The 18728-nt window shown below is 40.7% G+C and overlaps 1 protein-coding gene across 6 annotated transcripts in view; it reads right to left on the reverse strand.

The window, feature by feature from the left end:
• The window catches only part of LOC139688373 (rho GTPase-activating protein conundrum-like), a 221268-nt gene that overhangs the window by 8023 nt on the left and 194517 nt on the right, over positions 1-18728 (reverse strand). For all 6 annotated transcript variants that reach the window (XM_071585907.1, XM_071585908.1, XM_071585912.1 and 3 more), the window contains 7 exons: positions 18321-18728; positions 10706-10851; positions 5788-6077; positions 4523-4691; positions 2656-2794; positions 1615-1840; positions 905-1002 (listed from right to left, as the gene is read on the reverse strand). The exon at positions 18321-18728 is cut by the window's right edge and continues 35 nt beyond it. In XM_071585907.1, the coding sequence (XP_071442008.1) occupies positions 905-1002; positions 1615-1840; positions 2656-2794; positions 4523-4691; positions 5788-6077; positions 10706-10851; positions 18321-18728 (1476 nt within the window). The remainder of the gene's footprint in view (positions 1-904; positions 1003-1614; positions 1841-2655; positions 2795-4522; positions 4692-5787; positions 6078-10705; positions 10852-18320) is intronic.

Here is an 18728-nt window from a genome sequence, read left to right on the forward strand (position 1 = left end):
TGAAATTATTGACAATGCAAATTCCACACACTTTATTTAAAAACACGACCCAGGTTTCTACGTTGAAAGTCATCACCTGAAGATGGCATTCAACATCGAAACCTGGGTCTAAAATTAAGTGTGTGGAATTACAAAGTCAATAATTTCATTTCAATTCATTAAATATGTTATATAAATAACAAATAAATAAATAGACATTTGATCCCTTTCTACTGCACTTGAATTCCTTCACCATTCAGTGATGGGTGGCATAATCTTATTTCATATGATATTAAAGCCCATACTTTCAACTACCCTTTCAGGTTCTTGCCTATTGCTGCTCCTGTTCCATTCCAACACAAATCACTTCACCGTGGCCGGTGACACACCCGCCATACACAGTGACCATCCTCTAAAAGGTCAAATCACTTCGCAATGGATTACACATTTCCTTAAATTTAAAAATAGATGCAAATAAAAACGATGGATTTAATGGCCTATTTGTCACTGACAAAGAAAAGTGAAAACCTGGAAAGAATTCACGAAATAGAAATAAAAAAATTATTGAGTATCCTCATTTTTCTCGATACTTGTGCAAAACACAATACAGATTGTTGAGAGGTGCTCATAGCATAGCTGTCGCTACTATGGCACTGAGTCTCACAACGCAGGGAGGGTGGAGGAATAATTAGGGTGAGAGCAGTGGAGAAATAGGAAGGGGAAAGCTAAGGAAATCAACCGCCCACAAATTTTTGCGAGCAACGTGAACATTATTGATAAAGGACAAAACTGGGTAACAAAGTTCAGAGGGCAACTTTCCGTAAGGAGAGAAAGAGAGGGGTTTAATGACATTGTGTATTGCTGCTTGGGGGTAAGTGGGGAGAGGGAATTGAATGGATTCCCTCCATTGGTTCTCAGTAAATACCTTCTGCAAACTGAGTGGCACTTTGATATCCTCCCCTGTTAGCTCTCTGTCCCTCTCCAGCAAAGTTGAAAGTGGAACACCAAAAACAGCATGATTCTCTGTTGAAGAGGAATAAGGTCAGTGCCATCCATATCATGAGGAATCAAAATGTAAAATACATGTTGTCCAACTGACATACAGGACATAAATGATCTGTACATGCATAAATGAGGAATGCAGTATAACATTCAGAAATTTGCCACAACTTCTTAAAGAAAACCTTGGAAATTGGCACTCATAATTTAAATCCACATAAAAACAAATAGACGTTATGATTAGTCATAAGCTTTACAGGTGAGATGGCAATAAAAAGCAAATTGAATAACACCGCTATTAGATAGGACTTCCGATTTTTGCCAAAAGGGAATATTATTTTTGGAAGGATTTCTTTGATTTCCACTATAATCCCTCTAAAAGTAATAACGCAACTATTTTCAATGCTTAGTTTAAACATCAGACCTTGAGATGTTAATCATAAAGAAAAAAGTCAGTGGACTGACCAGTATTTTGACTATCTCGTACTGAGAGCTACTGATGGACTAAGAGCATATAAAATGAAATTCATGCACAACAAAGACATTAGGAAGAGTCTTTTTTATTTTTCAGGGAAAATCCATCTCATGGTAACATTTGACTGACACTGCTGTAAAGTTGAAGTTTGAAAAACTTACCATCTTTTCGATGTTTCTGTTTCTTCCGGCGCCCTTTGGCATTCCCTTTGCGGTATGGCGTGACACCGTACTCATCGAGGAGGGCGGTGGCCTCCAGGAGAGCAAGTGGTCGCAGGCGTGCAACATCCTCGTCTCCCAAGGACCAGACCCATGTCCGACCCGATGACTCCTCGTTAGACGGCCCCTCCGAACCAGGCCCCCAAGCCCACGGAGATGCCCAGGCCCACTGGCAAGAGGAGAAGGGGAGGGGATGCAAGAAGAGTCAGGGAATGCACCAATTTGGAAACATCTACCATAAGGTAATAGACCACAATATTGCACGCATTTCCAGTCATGGATGCACTCTTGATGATTTCATAAAAGTGAAGGCATTCTTGATAAGCTCTCATTATAATGACAACAAATAAGTGGGCACAATCGACATGATTCTGTAAATTGATTGAAAAAGAATAGCTTTCAGTTGGACAATGAAGCTTTTGTGGAAAAAGCACAGGGATTCATAAACATAATTGAATAATTCCCCTTAATAATTAACTTAGAAACATTTACTTAAATCATCCGTGAGAAACACACACACTTAGGTGAAATAATGAAGATGTTAAAAATCACAAGTCATTTATGGCAATTTCAATTAATATTCCAGATTAAAACACTAACACTATAAAATAACCCTGTAAAGATTTGTAAAAATTGTACTTCAAAAATAAAAAGTGGATTTTTTAAGATGATATTGTTCTCTTTCCTTTGAATATTTTGCAATGCCTCAGCTGAGATCATTTGAAATTGCACCATTTAATTCATGAATCACAGTTGGGGAGTCACTAGATTAACTTCTGGAACTTTTAGATCTTTTAAAGAAAAACGCCCAAATCTTAAAAATGATGACTTGCGCATCTACATTAAATAAAGGAAACAATTTTCAGTAATTTTTTCACTGATAAATAGGTTTAGATATGTGAAGATTAATCTTAAATAAACCATAGCAAAAATGAAACATGTAAGTCAACTTGAAAGAATTCGAATTGCAAAATAACTAATCACCTCTTCACCCCCAGCTGAACTGCTGAGGCCACCAGGAGCAACTCCCAACTGCCACCTCTCCGTCCTTATCCCTTGAAGCCCTTGGGATGCTGACCTTCTCAAGGGAAAATGCAAAGCACCTCCATTTCCTTCCTCACCCCTGAAAGGAAAGTAAAAGAGATATGAGTACTATACAACTTCCAGGAAGTGAGCAGAAAAATTCTTGGTCTTCAGTTTTGAATAATTAACAATTGCATTACATTTCTATCAATACTTACTCAAGAATTTTAATTCTAAAAAGTTAAACATGAAATGAGTCCATAATAGTAGCTAAACACACAAATTATGGGATTTAGGGCACATTATTTCCCAAAGTAACCAATCTTAAAAAAGTTGACGCTGATGCTCTGTCACTAATATAATCTAAAATCATTTTCCAAAGAAACTGCGGGAGATGCCACAACAGTAACTTTTAACGGAGTCATCCGCTAATGTGCATTTTAATGCAACAATTTCAGAGCGTAAAAATCATTCGCCTTGACTGGGACTCGAACCCAGATCCCTCAATATCCGGTCGAGTGCTTTAGCCACTTAAGATACCGAGGCGTCCTCTTAAACTCTGAAATTTTGGGGCTTTTTTTTCGAATGCGAATGCATGTGACATTGTATGTACGGTATTTCGTCATAACATCTAGTTCCTTTAAAAAAAAAGCCCCAAAATTTCAGAGTTTAAGAGGACGCCTCGGTAGCTTAAGTGGCTAAAGCACTCGACCGGATATTGAGGGATCTGGGTTCGAGTCCCAGTCAAGGCGAATGATTTTTACGCTCTGAAATTGTTGCATTAAAATGCACATTAGCGGATGACTCCGTTAAAAGTTACTGTTGCGGCATCTCCCGCAGTTTCTTTGGAATTTGTCAAAGGGAAAACACCATACGTGTTTAAAGTTGGCTTTAACCTCGTGGACAGTGGCGCCTCGCGCACGACTACGAATGCATGTGACATTGTATGTACGGTATTTCGTCATAACATCTAGTTCCTTTAAAAAAAAGCCCCAAAATTTCAGAGTTTAAGAGGACGCCTCGGTAGCTTAAGTGGCTAAAGCACTCGACCGGATATTGAGGGATCTGGGTTCGAGTCCCAGTCAAGGCGAATGATTTTTACGCTCTGAAATTGTTGCATTAAAATCTAAAATCATATTGATATTTCCTGTAGCCACCTTTAGTTTGAGTTCAGTACATTCTAACTCTCTCTGTCATTTACCTTGAAAATGTATTTATAATGCACAGATACAGTCAGATGTTGCCATAACATTGTCTGGAGAAATTAATAAGTATAAACTGTCTTTCCAAAGAAACTGCGGGAGATGCCGCAACAGTAACTTTTAACGGAGTCATCTGCTAATTTGCATTTCAATGCAACAATTTCAGAGTGTAAAAAAAAAAATTTCAGAGTTAAAGAGGACGCCTCGGTAGCTTAAGTGGCTAAAGCACTCGACCGGATATTGAGGGATCTGGGTTCGTATCCCAGTCAGAGCGAATGATTTTTACACTCTGAAATTGTTGCAATGGATAAACTGTCTTTAATGTAATTAAAATGTGTTACAACTTCAAAAGTCACAATAAATACACTAATGACACAACTTAAATAAAACTTTTCTTTTTGATTAAAGGACGCAGCGAATGTACATTATGAGTGAATGGTATTGTTCAAGCGATCTCAAATTTATAACTACAGTACAGAGTCATCAATTACTAGCAAGTATTTTGAAAAAAAAAACTTTATAAATGCATGTTGGATATCTGAACCAGATGGGAAATGCAGTCCAACAAAAAATATGCATTTAGAACTAATTATGAGTAAGTACCACTCCATGCAAGGCATAGTCACCTTTGAGAAGGCGAGTAGTCCACACTCTTCTTCACCAAGTACGACGACGAGGATATTGGTGATGACGATATGGGCGTTGGGGAAGATGGATCACTCCCACTGCGCCTCTCCCGATGCCGTGGCAGATGCAACGTCCCAATTCGCTGATAGCCTACCATTTGAACGCCATCTGTACGGATCAAATTCATGATTTCATGAAAGCACACTCAAAATGGATAATTTATATTTGTACCACATTTCACAAAATATTACCAAAAATAGATCAAATGGGTGGGAGACATATTAAAACGGTTAATTGTTATTTCCATTTGCATTTCAGGCTTAAGAAAGAAAACAATCTCCAATGAATCAAAACCTCAGCATGTTACATTAATATCCTATTTGCACTTCAGCACTAAAGTCCGCCCAACCTCCCTAACCTGAGGTTCTCTCCTTCAGCACAGCTTTCAACATGCCATTGCCTCCCATTTTCTCCAGTAACTACTTCTCCTGTTTTCTTCAAATTTCTCTCCCAACAACCTTTCTATCACACAAACACTGCAATTCCAATTCCAACTTCCTGCAATTCCAATTCCATCCATTTAATTTTTTTTCTATTCTTCACATCTGCATCTCCAAAGCATCCAATCTACACTTAATGTCTTTCTTCAATGGCAACGTTTCGTTGAAGCTCCAGTGATAGAGCTCCATAAAACTGCATTTCATAACTAATTGTTCACTAATCTATTCATTACTTCTCTAATTAAAGCCTCCATCATCAACTCCCTCCACTTCTTACATAAATAAATCTCAAAAATACTTCCTGAGCCATGGCAATCCATCCCTCAACCTCCTACTGGTTTGCCGATTTTCATCCAGAATACCTGAAGAATTGTATACACACAAATGAATGCCCTCCATCTTTAATCCTTTGCATTTCCTTATGATTAACTCTCATGTCATGTCCATTACCATACTGATTCTAAAATGAATGCAGCAATGAACCTAATGCCTTGGCTAACTAGCCAGCCAACTTTAACTGATTCAATCAATTCCTCACATACCTTCATTCCTACATGCCCAGCCTTCCCCATGACACAGAAGCAAAGGAAAAAAAAGGGTTCACTAATGCTATGCCTTCAAAGTCATGGTCTTGCAAGGGAACCTTTCTAGCTCTTTCTTCAGAAAATATAGGTCAAACTCTACACCCCTGAACAAGCTTCACTGGAGAGCAACTAACAAACAGAAAGTTATGAAATGACACAGAATAACCATGAAAAACTTACCACTGTCATTTGCGACGACCCCATCGGCCCACTGACTCCTCCGGAAAAGGTTCTGCGCAGAAGGTGGTGATGACGACGGAGAAGTACTGTTGGCCGACAATAAGAAGCGATCGTGGCCCAAGCTGTTCACCCTCCTGACTGGGTCCTTGGGGAGGATGCGGGGGTGGGATGGGGGGAGGGCGGAAAGGGGGTGGCGGGCATGAGGTCGAGGCAGGAAATGGGGCGGGGGTGGGTGGAAGACCTGAACAAAGCGTGGGACCGGAGGAGAGGCTGGGGATGATGCACCATCGCTGCAAAGTGGAGATTGGTGGGGTTAGTGGGATTTAACCTTCTCCATGGTTTACTGCCCAGCAACCACAGTAAACCTTGGTGATAATTATGGACACAAGTCATTTGAAGATCAAACCCAACACAAGAGGGAACAACTTGAGCCCCACAATACATCGGGAGGATGAACCAGAGGGGGGAAATCGGTGGCCAAACAGTATTGATGTGTAAGGAATCCTTCTTTCCTCGCACAATCCAGGACCAATTAGAGGAGAACATACAGCAATTTGAACTTATCAATAATGAAATGACACCAATGCTAATAATTAACATAATGGCTGGGGACCCAACACTCAACACCTTCACGATGAGGTTAGATTAAGATGTAAAAATAAAGGGTAAGACTTGGGAGTGCTTACCAATAAGGGTAAGAGTTAGAGGTACTATACTGCAATGATTAGAAAGCTCCAAACAAATCAAAGCCATTGGGTTTCTTAGTTACGCATCCTTAAGCTAGAAGTCCACATTAATTAAATGAAGAGAGTTCATTTCTATGACTAAGAGCTGTGAGACTGAAGATAGAATAAATCTAATCTGCGATTAGTAATAATTTGTGGAATCTCAAGTGGAGAGACAGTTTAACGTGTTAATTCATGGGGTTTCAATTAAAATTGGGGCATAAGAAATTTTTGAAGATATCAACAAACACCACACTTTCTACTTTTAAGGATATTCATTTTCTTTAGAGCATTATTAATACATAAAATACCAATGTAAATATAAAATGAACGTACCTACGGTCATGTTTAAGCAACTGAATACGAAATGGACTGTGAACTTGATTGGCACTGGGTTGTAAAGGGGATGGGGCATTAAAACAAACTTATATGCAAGAGGAAAGATAGGGAACACACACTAGGTCACTCGGATGTGTTTGGTAAACAGTGGCCCGTATACTACAATTACACACAAACAATGCAAACATAAAGAAGGGTGAAACAAGCTTACAGCCACTCGATCACTAGGGTATGTTAAGGAATATCAAGTGGTTGTGGTACACGGTATGAGGAATAAGAGCAGTTGTAAGTTTGTTCTATTAAACATAACAGTTTCAGGTTTAACTATGGGGAATTCCTTCATTGTGATTGTAGAAAAGAAACTTGACACTTCCTCAATAAAGATTTAATATTTCACACGACCATCACCTCCTGATGATGATGCGCAGAATCGAAACCATGGTCACGAAATATTAAATCTTTATTGTGGAAGTGTCAAGTTTCTTTTTTACCCTTTGTTTTGTCACTCATTAATTTTACTTACTTTTTGTGTGATTGAGATATACGTGGGTAACTGTTTCCCAAACACACCCAAGTGACCTAGTGTGTGTTCCCTATCTTTCCCCTTGCTTGTAACTTTGTTTTTACCCATCTCCTTTAAACAAATCTACTGCCAAATGGGTTTACGGTCTTGACTATTTTGTTTTTCATAAAATACTAAGTTTAAACAACACAAGAATCCTTCACAAAAAGATCTGATTTCGTTTCCATTTGTGAATTAACATGTAGCACATGAGGAATGACATCTCTGAAGTGATAATCAAATGACAAAAGCTCAAAACAGTTAAAAAGGGCATTTAGTTATTGAAAACTAATCTTGCTCTTAAGATTCCTGCCTTTATTTAGAATGTCTAAATTTGAAATGAAAACAATCAGGCTCTATTAAAAAAAACACGTGAAGTAAAGGAGAAATGTAATAATCTTGGAGTTTAACTACAGTTTTTTTTATGAAAATATTATTCAGAACTATCTTAGACTGTATTCATATATTTCCACCATGTTTTATTTTTTTATTTGAAAAGATGTTGAAATAAGATAACACATACAAGTATAAAACTGTTGATTCCCTGTTTAGCATGAGATTAATTTTACATTAAATTTATACAATCAATAAGAAAACTGCCCACCATAAACCTAGGACTGAAGGCTTTATAACATAGAATATTTTCGGTATTTTGCTTCGAAGAAAAGTAATGCAAAAATGTGAAAAAAATTAATTTTTTGCTCGTTTAGCAAATATAAATCACCAATTTATTATGAAAATTGACTCATTTTACATACTCTGCAAGCATAATTTTTTCAAATGAACAAACATCAAATGAGAAAACGTTTCAAATGGTAATCCATGATACTTTCCAATAGCTAACTATCGAATTCTGTGCAATAGAAATCCGTCACTTGAGCTCAAAATAGCACCGATGAATTATTACTTTTTTGGGTAAATACTCCGTATGTCCATGCTATTTTAAAGGGAAGCAATTCAAATGAGATGTATTATAATCCCTCGAGGAGAATGGCGATGGGGAATAGGGGAGAGGTCTGAAACAAGAGCACCCTCCCCAAGCCCACCCGGTTGCCATAGAATGCTCACCCTCAGAGGTGCAGGGCTCTACGACGAGTCCCTATGTAGGGCCAAACATTTTTTTCAATTAACATTTTTTTACTATCGCATTATTTTTTTGGAGATTTCAACATCGCCACAAAAATGTTCACAACATTATCCTTGAAAGTTCAACAAGGCTGGATTTCGTGTTAATTTCAGATTTTACGTTGATTTCATTATCGAAAGCATGGATAAAGAAATGAACACATCTACGTACCGGATCACTGTCTCCGCGATATTGTTCTTATCAGAGGTGGATTTCTAATTGATGTTTAATTTTATTCAAATGAGTTGATTCGTTTAGTTCGTTGCAGCGATTGGTGACCCATTCCCCACGTCACTTTCACACGATACCGTTTAATTTCGTCGGCAAAAAACTTAGCGGAATCTCTCCGGAAACTAGGCGGGTCCTAAACGAACACGCTTATGTCAACCGACTCAAAAGAGAGACATAATATTTTTCGAGTTCTAAAAAAACTCTCGCACTTCGGTGATTTTTTTACAGGCGCGGATGCTCGAATAGGACACATGCATTGCTCGTCGATTTCTCAATGTCGACGATTTGAGGGAGCGGAGGCCACCATCAACCGGGTCATCAGAGCGGAATAGAACAAACGCCCGACCGGCGCCACGTGCCACCGCCGGACGAATGGACCATTGGACTTTGACCGGTGGAGGAAACAAATACCTCGGGCATACGCGGACTCGCGGACGAAGAGAGGTTTCTGCCCACCGAGAGTTTCTCAGTTCTGTCACATAAGCATGAGTTAGCTGACCCGGCAATTTGGACTACGGAAATAAAGCGTTGGGCTCCCGAGAAGGGAAGGGAGACCTGTGACTGCGCGCGCGGAAGTGGAATCGAGGAGGAAGGGGTTAAAGAGCAAACAGGAGCAAATATGCCAGTCAGGAATAGTTACTGTCGCTGACGGCATTACTGCAATTCACCGCATGTCGGCAAAATTCTTAAACGAGGTATCATCCATTGGAGTTACACAATTTACAGGAAATAAACCCTTATGTTATTTATTTTTTTCGAGAAGAGGGCAAAAGTATAGTTAATCCATTATCACGCGTTACCATTTTAAGAATTTTCTCATATTTTAATGACTAAAATATGAATGTATTTTTAAGTTGGTGTAGACGCAGCTGCTGTATGGCCGAGACAGAAAAAAATATTATTTAACCTATTCAAAGAAGTTTTCATACACATATATTATTTCCGCTAATGAGACAGTGCAATCAACATTAACTTTAAACTTTTAAACGTGCTTTAATTCTTGAGCTATGCCTTAATGTAACCGTTTACCTATCGATTCCAACTTTCAATAGCATAATATCTTCAAGGTTTGCTTATAGTAATAGTAATAATAATAATGAAATAATAATAATTTCACTAACGTCATTGGGACGTCAACCGTGAGTTTTGCCAAATCATTCCCATGCATTCATTCTTTCAAAATTATTTCAAGCTGATACGCGGATATTTCACCTTCTCTTGGTTTTCCGCCTGCTTGAACTTGAATTACGTTCAACCATGTCTTAATCGCACGTGTACATTCGGGAGGTCGAAGTCCACCATTGACGTAATTCGCCATGAAAATGTTTTTCAGCAGTTTTCGTTCAATGACGTACCCCACAATGCGTTTGCAAGATATTTCTTAAAATAAGCATTACATCACTTGAACCAGAAGAATAAGAATTTAAAACATTAAAGTCAGTCATTTTTTTTCGTAATAAAACTGGTCGGCACAGTCAAAGTTATGCGTGTGAATAGAGGAATTTTATCACTAAAAATATGCAACTAAGATACCGTCTTCTTTGTTCACTTCATGTCATATTAGCCCTTCAAGACTTTGCGTTAGACCCCTCCCCACGAGAACAGATTGCGATTAAATGTATTTGGATGGCTGGATAAGAGTGAAAAAGTTAAATGCGGAAAGTGGAAAAATAAGCAATCCCACCCCGTCACCCACGAGGAGAAAAGGCGCTTTCGACGACTCCAGAACACTTCTGTTGGTGCGGGCCCACCAGGTTAAAAACTATACTCCATCACTCGGATGCCACAGAAACGCAAACTATAATGCGGCCAGGTATAACTAAGTGCCATTGAGCTAGGGCTTGAGACGGGACACTGAAACCAGCATTTCGGAATAATAACTGGGGTCGTCCGGAGCCAGCGACCGATGACCCACGCAATGGCACTACTACTTACGAGAGGGAAGATGCGGAGGAGGCGGTTGCCTGGTCGCCGGAGTCGGTGCCGTTCCTCCCGCCACTGCCCCTCGTGTCACCCTCGCAGTAATCGAGGTCGAGGGAGTCGGGGGTCGCACTGCGTGACCTGGTGCCAGTGCTCGAAGCCTGCAAAGAGAAACAATGGCTCAATCGGCTGGACTGGAATAAAAAACACTCCCGCTCACTCCAAGACGAGGAAACATTGACACGGCGATCAAACAAAATGTCGCAGGGTACAACCCGTAAAAGGAACCCACCTCCCCCCCCCTAATGGCGAATTCGAAAAGTGAGACCTATTGGCGCATTTCAATCGCAACTTCATAGGAAAGCACTCAGGGATTTCTTCAGATGACAAAGTTGAAACTTACAGATACCGTAGGGTACGTGAAGCTGTTTTATTAACGGTCTTTTTGTTCAACAATGGTATTATGTAACTTATAAAAACATTTTACAAACGCGCACATCGAATGCCATCCACTGCCACACACCACCCTAGAGGTATCTTGCAGGGCACCATTTGGATGAGAATAGAAATGGAGATCAACAAGAGCCTTATTGATGCCAATAACTTTCCCCTGCGCACTTTTCCAGTTTCCAAACGCCGTGTGCGAATGGGAAAACTAAAAGCAGACACACACAGACAGAGAAAGAGCATGTGAAAACAATGGGCAAAAATCCAACATGTCACCCACTCTAAATTCACGGCAAAAGGAGTATAAAGACAGGTGAAATCAATCATCCAGACAACGGAGACTTTCTTCTTAACTTTTAATTCGGTTTTTGTTATTTTCCTTTCAAAAGTCCATATTTTTTATTGAACGGTTTTCCGGATGGATTTGCGATAACATCAGTAAACCTGTGTCGTAGTGATGACATCTTGAGGAAAGAGCATTTATTTATTGATATCCCATTCGGGTTATGCCTCATTGTAACACAGTGACCAATCCATATCAGTTGGTTTCCCACCAAGTTCCGGTCACATCACTTGGATTTCAGATGGTGTCTTACAAGGACGTCATTCGGGAATTTTGACCCCAAAGACTATCAGGTCACCTGCCGACCTCTCTACCTACGCGGCTACCTCACTGCATTTTGACATTTTCTTCACATTTTCAAATTAATTTCTCAACAATTTTGACAGAAAATTATGTGAACGAAAAGGACAGGCGACGTTTAAACACAAAGAATACATATTAATCAGCAGATACGAGGGTGGTCCCAGAAGTACCCGATCCAACAAAGAAAAAAACAAAGATTTTGAAAAAAATAATTTATTTTTCAACATAATCTCCTTTCAGCTCTATAAACTTTTCCCTGCGATCCTCAATACCCTTTTTATAATACGAGGGTCATCCGGAAAGTAGTACCCGTTCGTGAAATAAAGACACAAAAGTAAATATTAACAAACATAAAAAATTTTATTTGAAAGAGGATACTTTAAACTACTTCTCAACATAATCTCCAAGCAAATTAAGGCATTTGTCATAACGTGTGACAAGTTTCTGTATTCCTGCTGCATAGTCCTTCGCCGCCAGCTCATTGAGATACGCGAGGGACCCATCTTGCACAAATTTTTGCATAATGCAGATGGTGTTTAACAATTTCATGAACAATTGTTCGAGAAACATTGGGAAAATGCTCACAGATGTCATCAATTGTGACGCGCCGATCGTTCCTCACGAATTCGTCAACTGAGCTCACCAGTTGGTCTGTAATGACAGACGGTCTCCCCGAACGCTCATCGTCGTGTGTGTTCCCCCTCCCCATGTTGAAGTTGCGACACCACCGCCGAACAGACGACTCGTCCATTACATTGTCTCCATACACCTCCTTTAATTGGCGATGAATATCACATGGGCGAACGTTTCTTGCATTGAGGAATTTAATCACTGCCCTCACTTCACAACTGGCGGCGTTCTCAATTTTTTTAAACATTGTAAACAATCACAGAAACAACACAGGCAATGCTAGCGTCACGCAACTTGGCTCAGAGAAGGCAGACAAGCCACTGAAGCTATCTGACCTCGTCCAGCGGCTACTCGCGTCGTCAGCACTTCATGCGGCACGAACGGGTACTACTTTCCGGATGACCCTCGTATGAACTGTCTTGCTCCTCAAAAAAGGCATTAACTGGCGATATCACTTCTTCACGGTTGGAAAATCTTTGACCACCGAGACATTTTTTCAAGTTGGCGAACAGAAAATAATCCGAGGGGGCTAATTCTGGCGAATGAGGTAGCAATTCAAACTTTAATTCATGAAATCTGGCCATTGAAATAACGGATTTGTGAGCTGGTGCATTATCTTGATGAAACAACACTTTCTTCTTAGCCAAATGCGGCCGCTTTTTCCTTGATTTCTTCGCTCAAACGTTGCAATAAGTTCGCATAATACTCGCCGTTGATAGTTTTTCCTTTTTCAAGATATCCAATGAAAATTATCCTACACGCATCGTACTTAAGGCATTTTCCTAAATCCCTAAGCAATGAATCGGTCGCAAACAAGGAAGAAACATTTCAGAAAACAACACACACGAGTGCGGCTCACGTCGTCGCAAGCGGGCCGCTTCCGGCCACCACGCCATTTCGAGCTCTCTCTCTCTCCAACCACTTGCAACCATGACAACGAGGAGGCCCAAGTCACCCGGCAAAGCAGACGTCAGCAGATGCACTCTCAAGCACGCTTCAGCGGACCGTGCGCGCGAGTCCTCCTTCCTCCCGTCACCAATGGTAACAATCAATTGGCTGCGGAGCTCCTTTCACGGCATCAAAATTTCACTTCGAGTTTCATTCAAAAGGACTGGCGAACAGGACGACTTGAATGACGTCAGTGAGGCCAACGTGTGAAATTTAACAAGGCCACTCGAATAAATAAGTCGCATTCGGACGCGAGATTCGTATTAACGTTTTCCGGATGACATTTGAAAAGAGCGGTGAATGATGAAGGCGATTTAAGAGTTTAAGAAGGAGCAGCAACCGTTGTTTTCTCGTTAAAAATAGAATATCATTCAGCAGCACCAGATTTGAGGAAGGGACGCGTGTGGACATTTGAAGAAATTTCCGAGGAGATGCGATGTGATATTTAAACAGCCCTTTTGCCCTGGGGTGAGGGGTAGGTGTGTTGATTGGCCATTGTCTATGACGCCAAATCTCACAAAGTGTCATCAAATGACGACTGCGACCGATTAATCTGAGAGGAAGGAGCAGAACATTTTAATTGGCTTTCCTTGCCTGATAAGACAACCAGAGAACAATCAAATTCGTCGAGGTCCGAATGAGTTTATCCATGAATTATCCTTCGAGAATGAAATCATCCGAGATAAAACTGACATGCAGGAAATTAATAGATGAAGAGTACAGGATGTAGATTTAGAGTACAAGAGGTAGGGTATTAATTGGTTCTGCGTTGATGTCTTTGGAAAGCGGATGAACCCAATCGAGAATCTAAAAAGGGTGATGTTTGAACCGAAGTCGATGAATTTACGAGTACATTCAAATGGATTATTAAATGGACAAATTGGATGGGTATTATTATTATTGGACCTAGATGCAAAAAATATATAAATATTTTCAACAAAATAAAATTTGTTTATTTAATGTTCAAATTGACCTATCTCCTTGAAGAATTACCAATATTTGGTCTTAATTAAACAAAAATGTGGTTTTAAGAGCTATAAACGAGTGACTAGTTTTCCCCGATGATTATCAGAATCGAACTTTTGCCCCAGTCATTCCACGAAAATATCGTATCTCCTTCCCACTTTGCCTAATTAAAAAAAATGCAAATGATTGCATCTCTTTCGAATTTAAATATTTGGCCCTTTGCGTATTTACAATCATTAAATAAGAGTTGATAATTGATGAGAGGCAGAAAGATGATATCATAGCTCCACCTACATACATATGCGACTCGGAGAAGTGCAATGATCCACCGCGCAAAAACGAAGCTCGCGATACCCGATGACTCATCAAGGAGGACAGCTACTTGCCTGGCAATTTAAAGGCTGACAATTTGACCTGACCGCCAAGGGAAGCGCATTAGTTCAAAATTAGTAAATAAACATAACAGTAATGCTTTGAATTCCATCAGAAATGCATAATCTCTTAACGCTGTTGAATCTACGCGAATGAAGTACCATTTCAATTGATTACGTCGCTAAGGTAAATAAGTAAAATAAGCCGATCGATAATTAGAGGGTGAATAACTGATCGAAGCACTTTTCCACTTGATTATCAATTGGAACAGTGCTACGATCAGTTATTCATTATGTTCGACTTCCACCACAATACGACTGAAGTTACTCAATTTGTTATTTAGAGGAATTTTCAGACGGGTGGAAGTGCATTTTTTATAAGATAAACTCGATTTAATTTACGCACAAGCAATGGGAAAGTTTAATTAATGTTGCCATGACGTTGGCTAACGAGCCATATATTTTTACCTCCAAAAATGACGTTGAGAAAAGGCCACGGACATTAATCAGCGAGGCATTTGCATGCTTTACGACTGGAATGCATCCCGTGGCACAGCAAATCGCTACATTGCTTTTGGATCCATGCAGGACGAGGAGGGAAGAGTAAATACGAAGTACGAGGAAGGGCTAGAGGGAGAAGCAAATGAAACAAGTGACAGACGGACGCGGCGGGGTCATGAAACAGCCCAGCGATTAGAACGCGCCCACTAAAAGAGAAGAGAGTCCATTGCTGAATCCAAATTAACTTCACGATCGCCAGAAACTGATGAAGATGTTGAGAAATAATTCGCAGCAAAAATAAACATGCAAAAATGTCACCGAAGCATAATATTAAAGCCGAAAAATATCGCAAAACCCCAAAAAACCACTTGGAACACGAAGAATGTGAAGCAGGTAGAATGCATGTATGCAGACTCCATCCATTAACGGCCTACACACCTCTCTTTTTCCTCTGGATGACTCTTATGATTTTGTCATTGGGCAGAGTATTTAATGAAAGAGACAGGGAGGGGAGAGGAACCCAGACGGCCACCTTCACTTTTGGTCACGCTTTGAGAGTCCGGGTGAACATTTGAGAGGGGTTTGACCTTTAACCCCTGGTTCACGCAACCCTGAATACGCCCCTGCCACGTGGTTTTCAATTAATAGGAATGTTAGGAGCAATTCACTTGAACATACACGAAAAAAACACGCCATGCTGCAAGCAATGTTTTGAGTCTCTTTATTACTCCTTATTTAAGGAAAAAACCGAAGGGTAAAAAAACGGCTAATTCTTTCACATCCGTATCAGACTTTGCGCGCTTCCTTCCTGGGAGACCACGAGCCCAAGGGACCACAGGAAGCAATTCATTTGATCCAGCGCGATTAAGAGAGATAGGACATTAACATGGCCGATCGCAGATCGAGAATAAAGAGGGTTTACTTCGATTTGTTTCAATCTAAGACACAACAAGGGTTTCCGATATTTCACTCGTTTCAAAAAAGTCGATTTCTCATAGTGTTCCGGAAAATATTCAGCCTGACATGTATTTATTTCAAGAGACGTGGTATCCATTTATTCCCTCACGGCCAAGGAACATAAATTTTGTCGTTTGACTCCTTAACAAATGCGTTAAATTCACTCATTTGACAAATTAAACAAAAACTCCTTCAGCCGTAATAAGTTAGCACCACAACTTACACTAACAACCTTCTGTTGGCAAGTGCCAATTTTCCTTCATTTCGTTGAGGAGGGCCACCTTGCGGCCGAAATACGCGTATCCGACGCACACCCTCTTTGTTGTTTATTCCTTGACTTGGGTCAATTTGAGTAATATTCTCCCAGTAGTGAGGCCCTCTCTGAATGTGTGAGTGGGTGTTTTCCCGTGTTCTCGTGAGTAGGTCAGCTCTGTGTTTGTCCCTAGCGCGGAATTTATTCCCGTCAACAGTCACGGATAGTGTGTATCTCTTCATAAAACCAAGTATCCTTAGCGGAGTCCCTTGAACCCTGTGAAAGATCCCAATTGGGTTGGAGTGTGTGTGTCTGCAGTTGGTCACTGGCGAGGAAGAAACATTACCCCAAACTAACTGCAGAAGGGTATTCAGGCTGAGAGAGGTTGTGGTTGGTCATTGTCGTGGAATTTCTATTCCAACAAACCATCACGACAAATAGAGTTTTCTTTGCGGGACGAGTTGTCCTAACTGATTACGGCCATAGGAGTTTTCATTTTATTTTATTATTTTACGAGGCATTAGAGATCAGTTTTCTTAGATTTTGACTCATTTGAAGAACTTTATCGATTTCCTGATATGGCATCATCTCCGATGCGTCCCAGACGGAAACAAGTTCTACTGGCATGGTCTTAATGAAGTAGAAATATTGGTGTAACAATAAAAGGGAATAACCAAATTTATCCAGTTAGAAAACCTACAAGCATTTACTAGTCGAAATTTAATATTTACCACATTAAAGAGATTAAGCAGACATAACAAAAAATACACATTTATTAAACATTTTTCAATTGTTCAAAAGAAGTTATGGAACCCATCGCAAACATTTTAGAGTAAAGATAAGTTTATTTTCAATATAAAGAAATACTTTCGATTCTCCCGCGGGCGACAATCCTAAAAAACGATTCTCTGCAAGGAGATGCCGTATTTCAGTTCAAGGGAGGTAAATGAATGGGAGAAAGTGATTACCTTTCCTTAGAAATGTTTAAATCAACAATAGTCCCCATTTAAATCTTGTTCTCAACATTGAGGGAGCTTAATTTATAATACAGGGCATTTATTTCAATTAATATTACACAAATAGTATATACAGACCATTACTTCATTGATACGGCATGTCACATTAAAAGTTACCTTTCCTGAAAAGATTCACGAGAGCGGAAAAGCTTTCTCGGATAACATATGGCAAATGGGTTATAATATAGTCTGCTCCAGGAAACCACAGAGTCCCTTTCCGAAAAAATTATTCCACGTCTCTTACGACTCTGCCAAGCTTGAATGCAGAGCTCTTTCCGCATGAACGTTGCTTTCACCTGCTAAACATTCTTTTTATGAATTAAATTAGATTATTACTATTTATTTTTCAAAACCACAATTGTCGGTGATATTCAGACACACTTATCAACTCATAGCATTAGTATTTATACAGCCACCCTCCTTCCAAGAGTCCCTTAGGATTAATTTGAGCACGCCAGAACAAATAAATTCTTAACACCCACTACTTGGTCAATGATTTCTCACGCTATAACAAAATAAAGCCGAAATGTGACTAAAATGATCCTTGTTTTTCATGAGGTTTTTGCATTCTTATCAGAGATTACATCATGATTTGCAAAGAGTTAAAAACAGTCATTTAATTTAACCATTGCCTCGGAGGAGAATTTTTAAGTTCCAAAACTCAAAATTACTGGAAATCTACCGCAGTGAAACCTTCAAATGGACGGAATTGCTGAAATTTATTCATTTCTAGTTTTCCCATGAATATCATTACATACGCTTCCCCTCATCAGTGCGGAGGGAGATGACTTTGTGGCAAAATAATGTTTAAATCCTTGCCCGCGTCCTGCACGCACGGCAGAACTGCCATCTTCCTCCGGGAATTGACGACCCAAGCCGTTCGCCCCTCGCTCACCTCGATATCCTTGAACACCTCTCTGATGTCGGGCTTCCTGGGCCTCGATCGGTTGTAGGCGCACTTGCGGCCCACGGCCACTCCCACCGCGGGCACCACCGCCCTCCGCCCCTGGCTGCCCGGGCCACCGTCCGGCTGCTCCTCGTCCACGCCGGGGGCGACGGGCAGGGTGGGCGGGGCGGAGCCGGCGAGCAAGTCGGCGACGGGGCCCTCCTCCGGCAGCAGGGGCGGTCCGCTGTCTCGCTTCCTCCTCCGGCGGGCCCTCAGGGTGCGGTTGAGGGAGTCGACGCGTCGCCGGACGGCGGAGGCGTGGTGCGGGGGCAGGGTCCGCAGTGCGGGGGCCACCTCCGCCTCGACCACCTCGCGGCCCGCCACCCACGCCTCGGCCAGCGACGAGAGGCCGGCCGA

The sequence above is a fragment of the Hetaerina americana genome, unplaced genomic scaffold, assembly GCF_022747635.1.
Source record: "Hetaerina americana unplaced genomic scaffold, ioHetAmer1.1.p SCAF_2, whole genome shotgun sequence".
Classification (NCBI taxonomy): domain Eukaryota; kingdom Metazoa; phylum Arthropoda; class Insecta; order Odonata; family Calopterygidae; genus Hetaerina; species Hetaerina americana.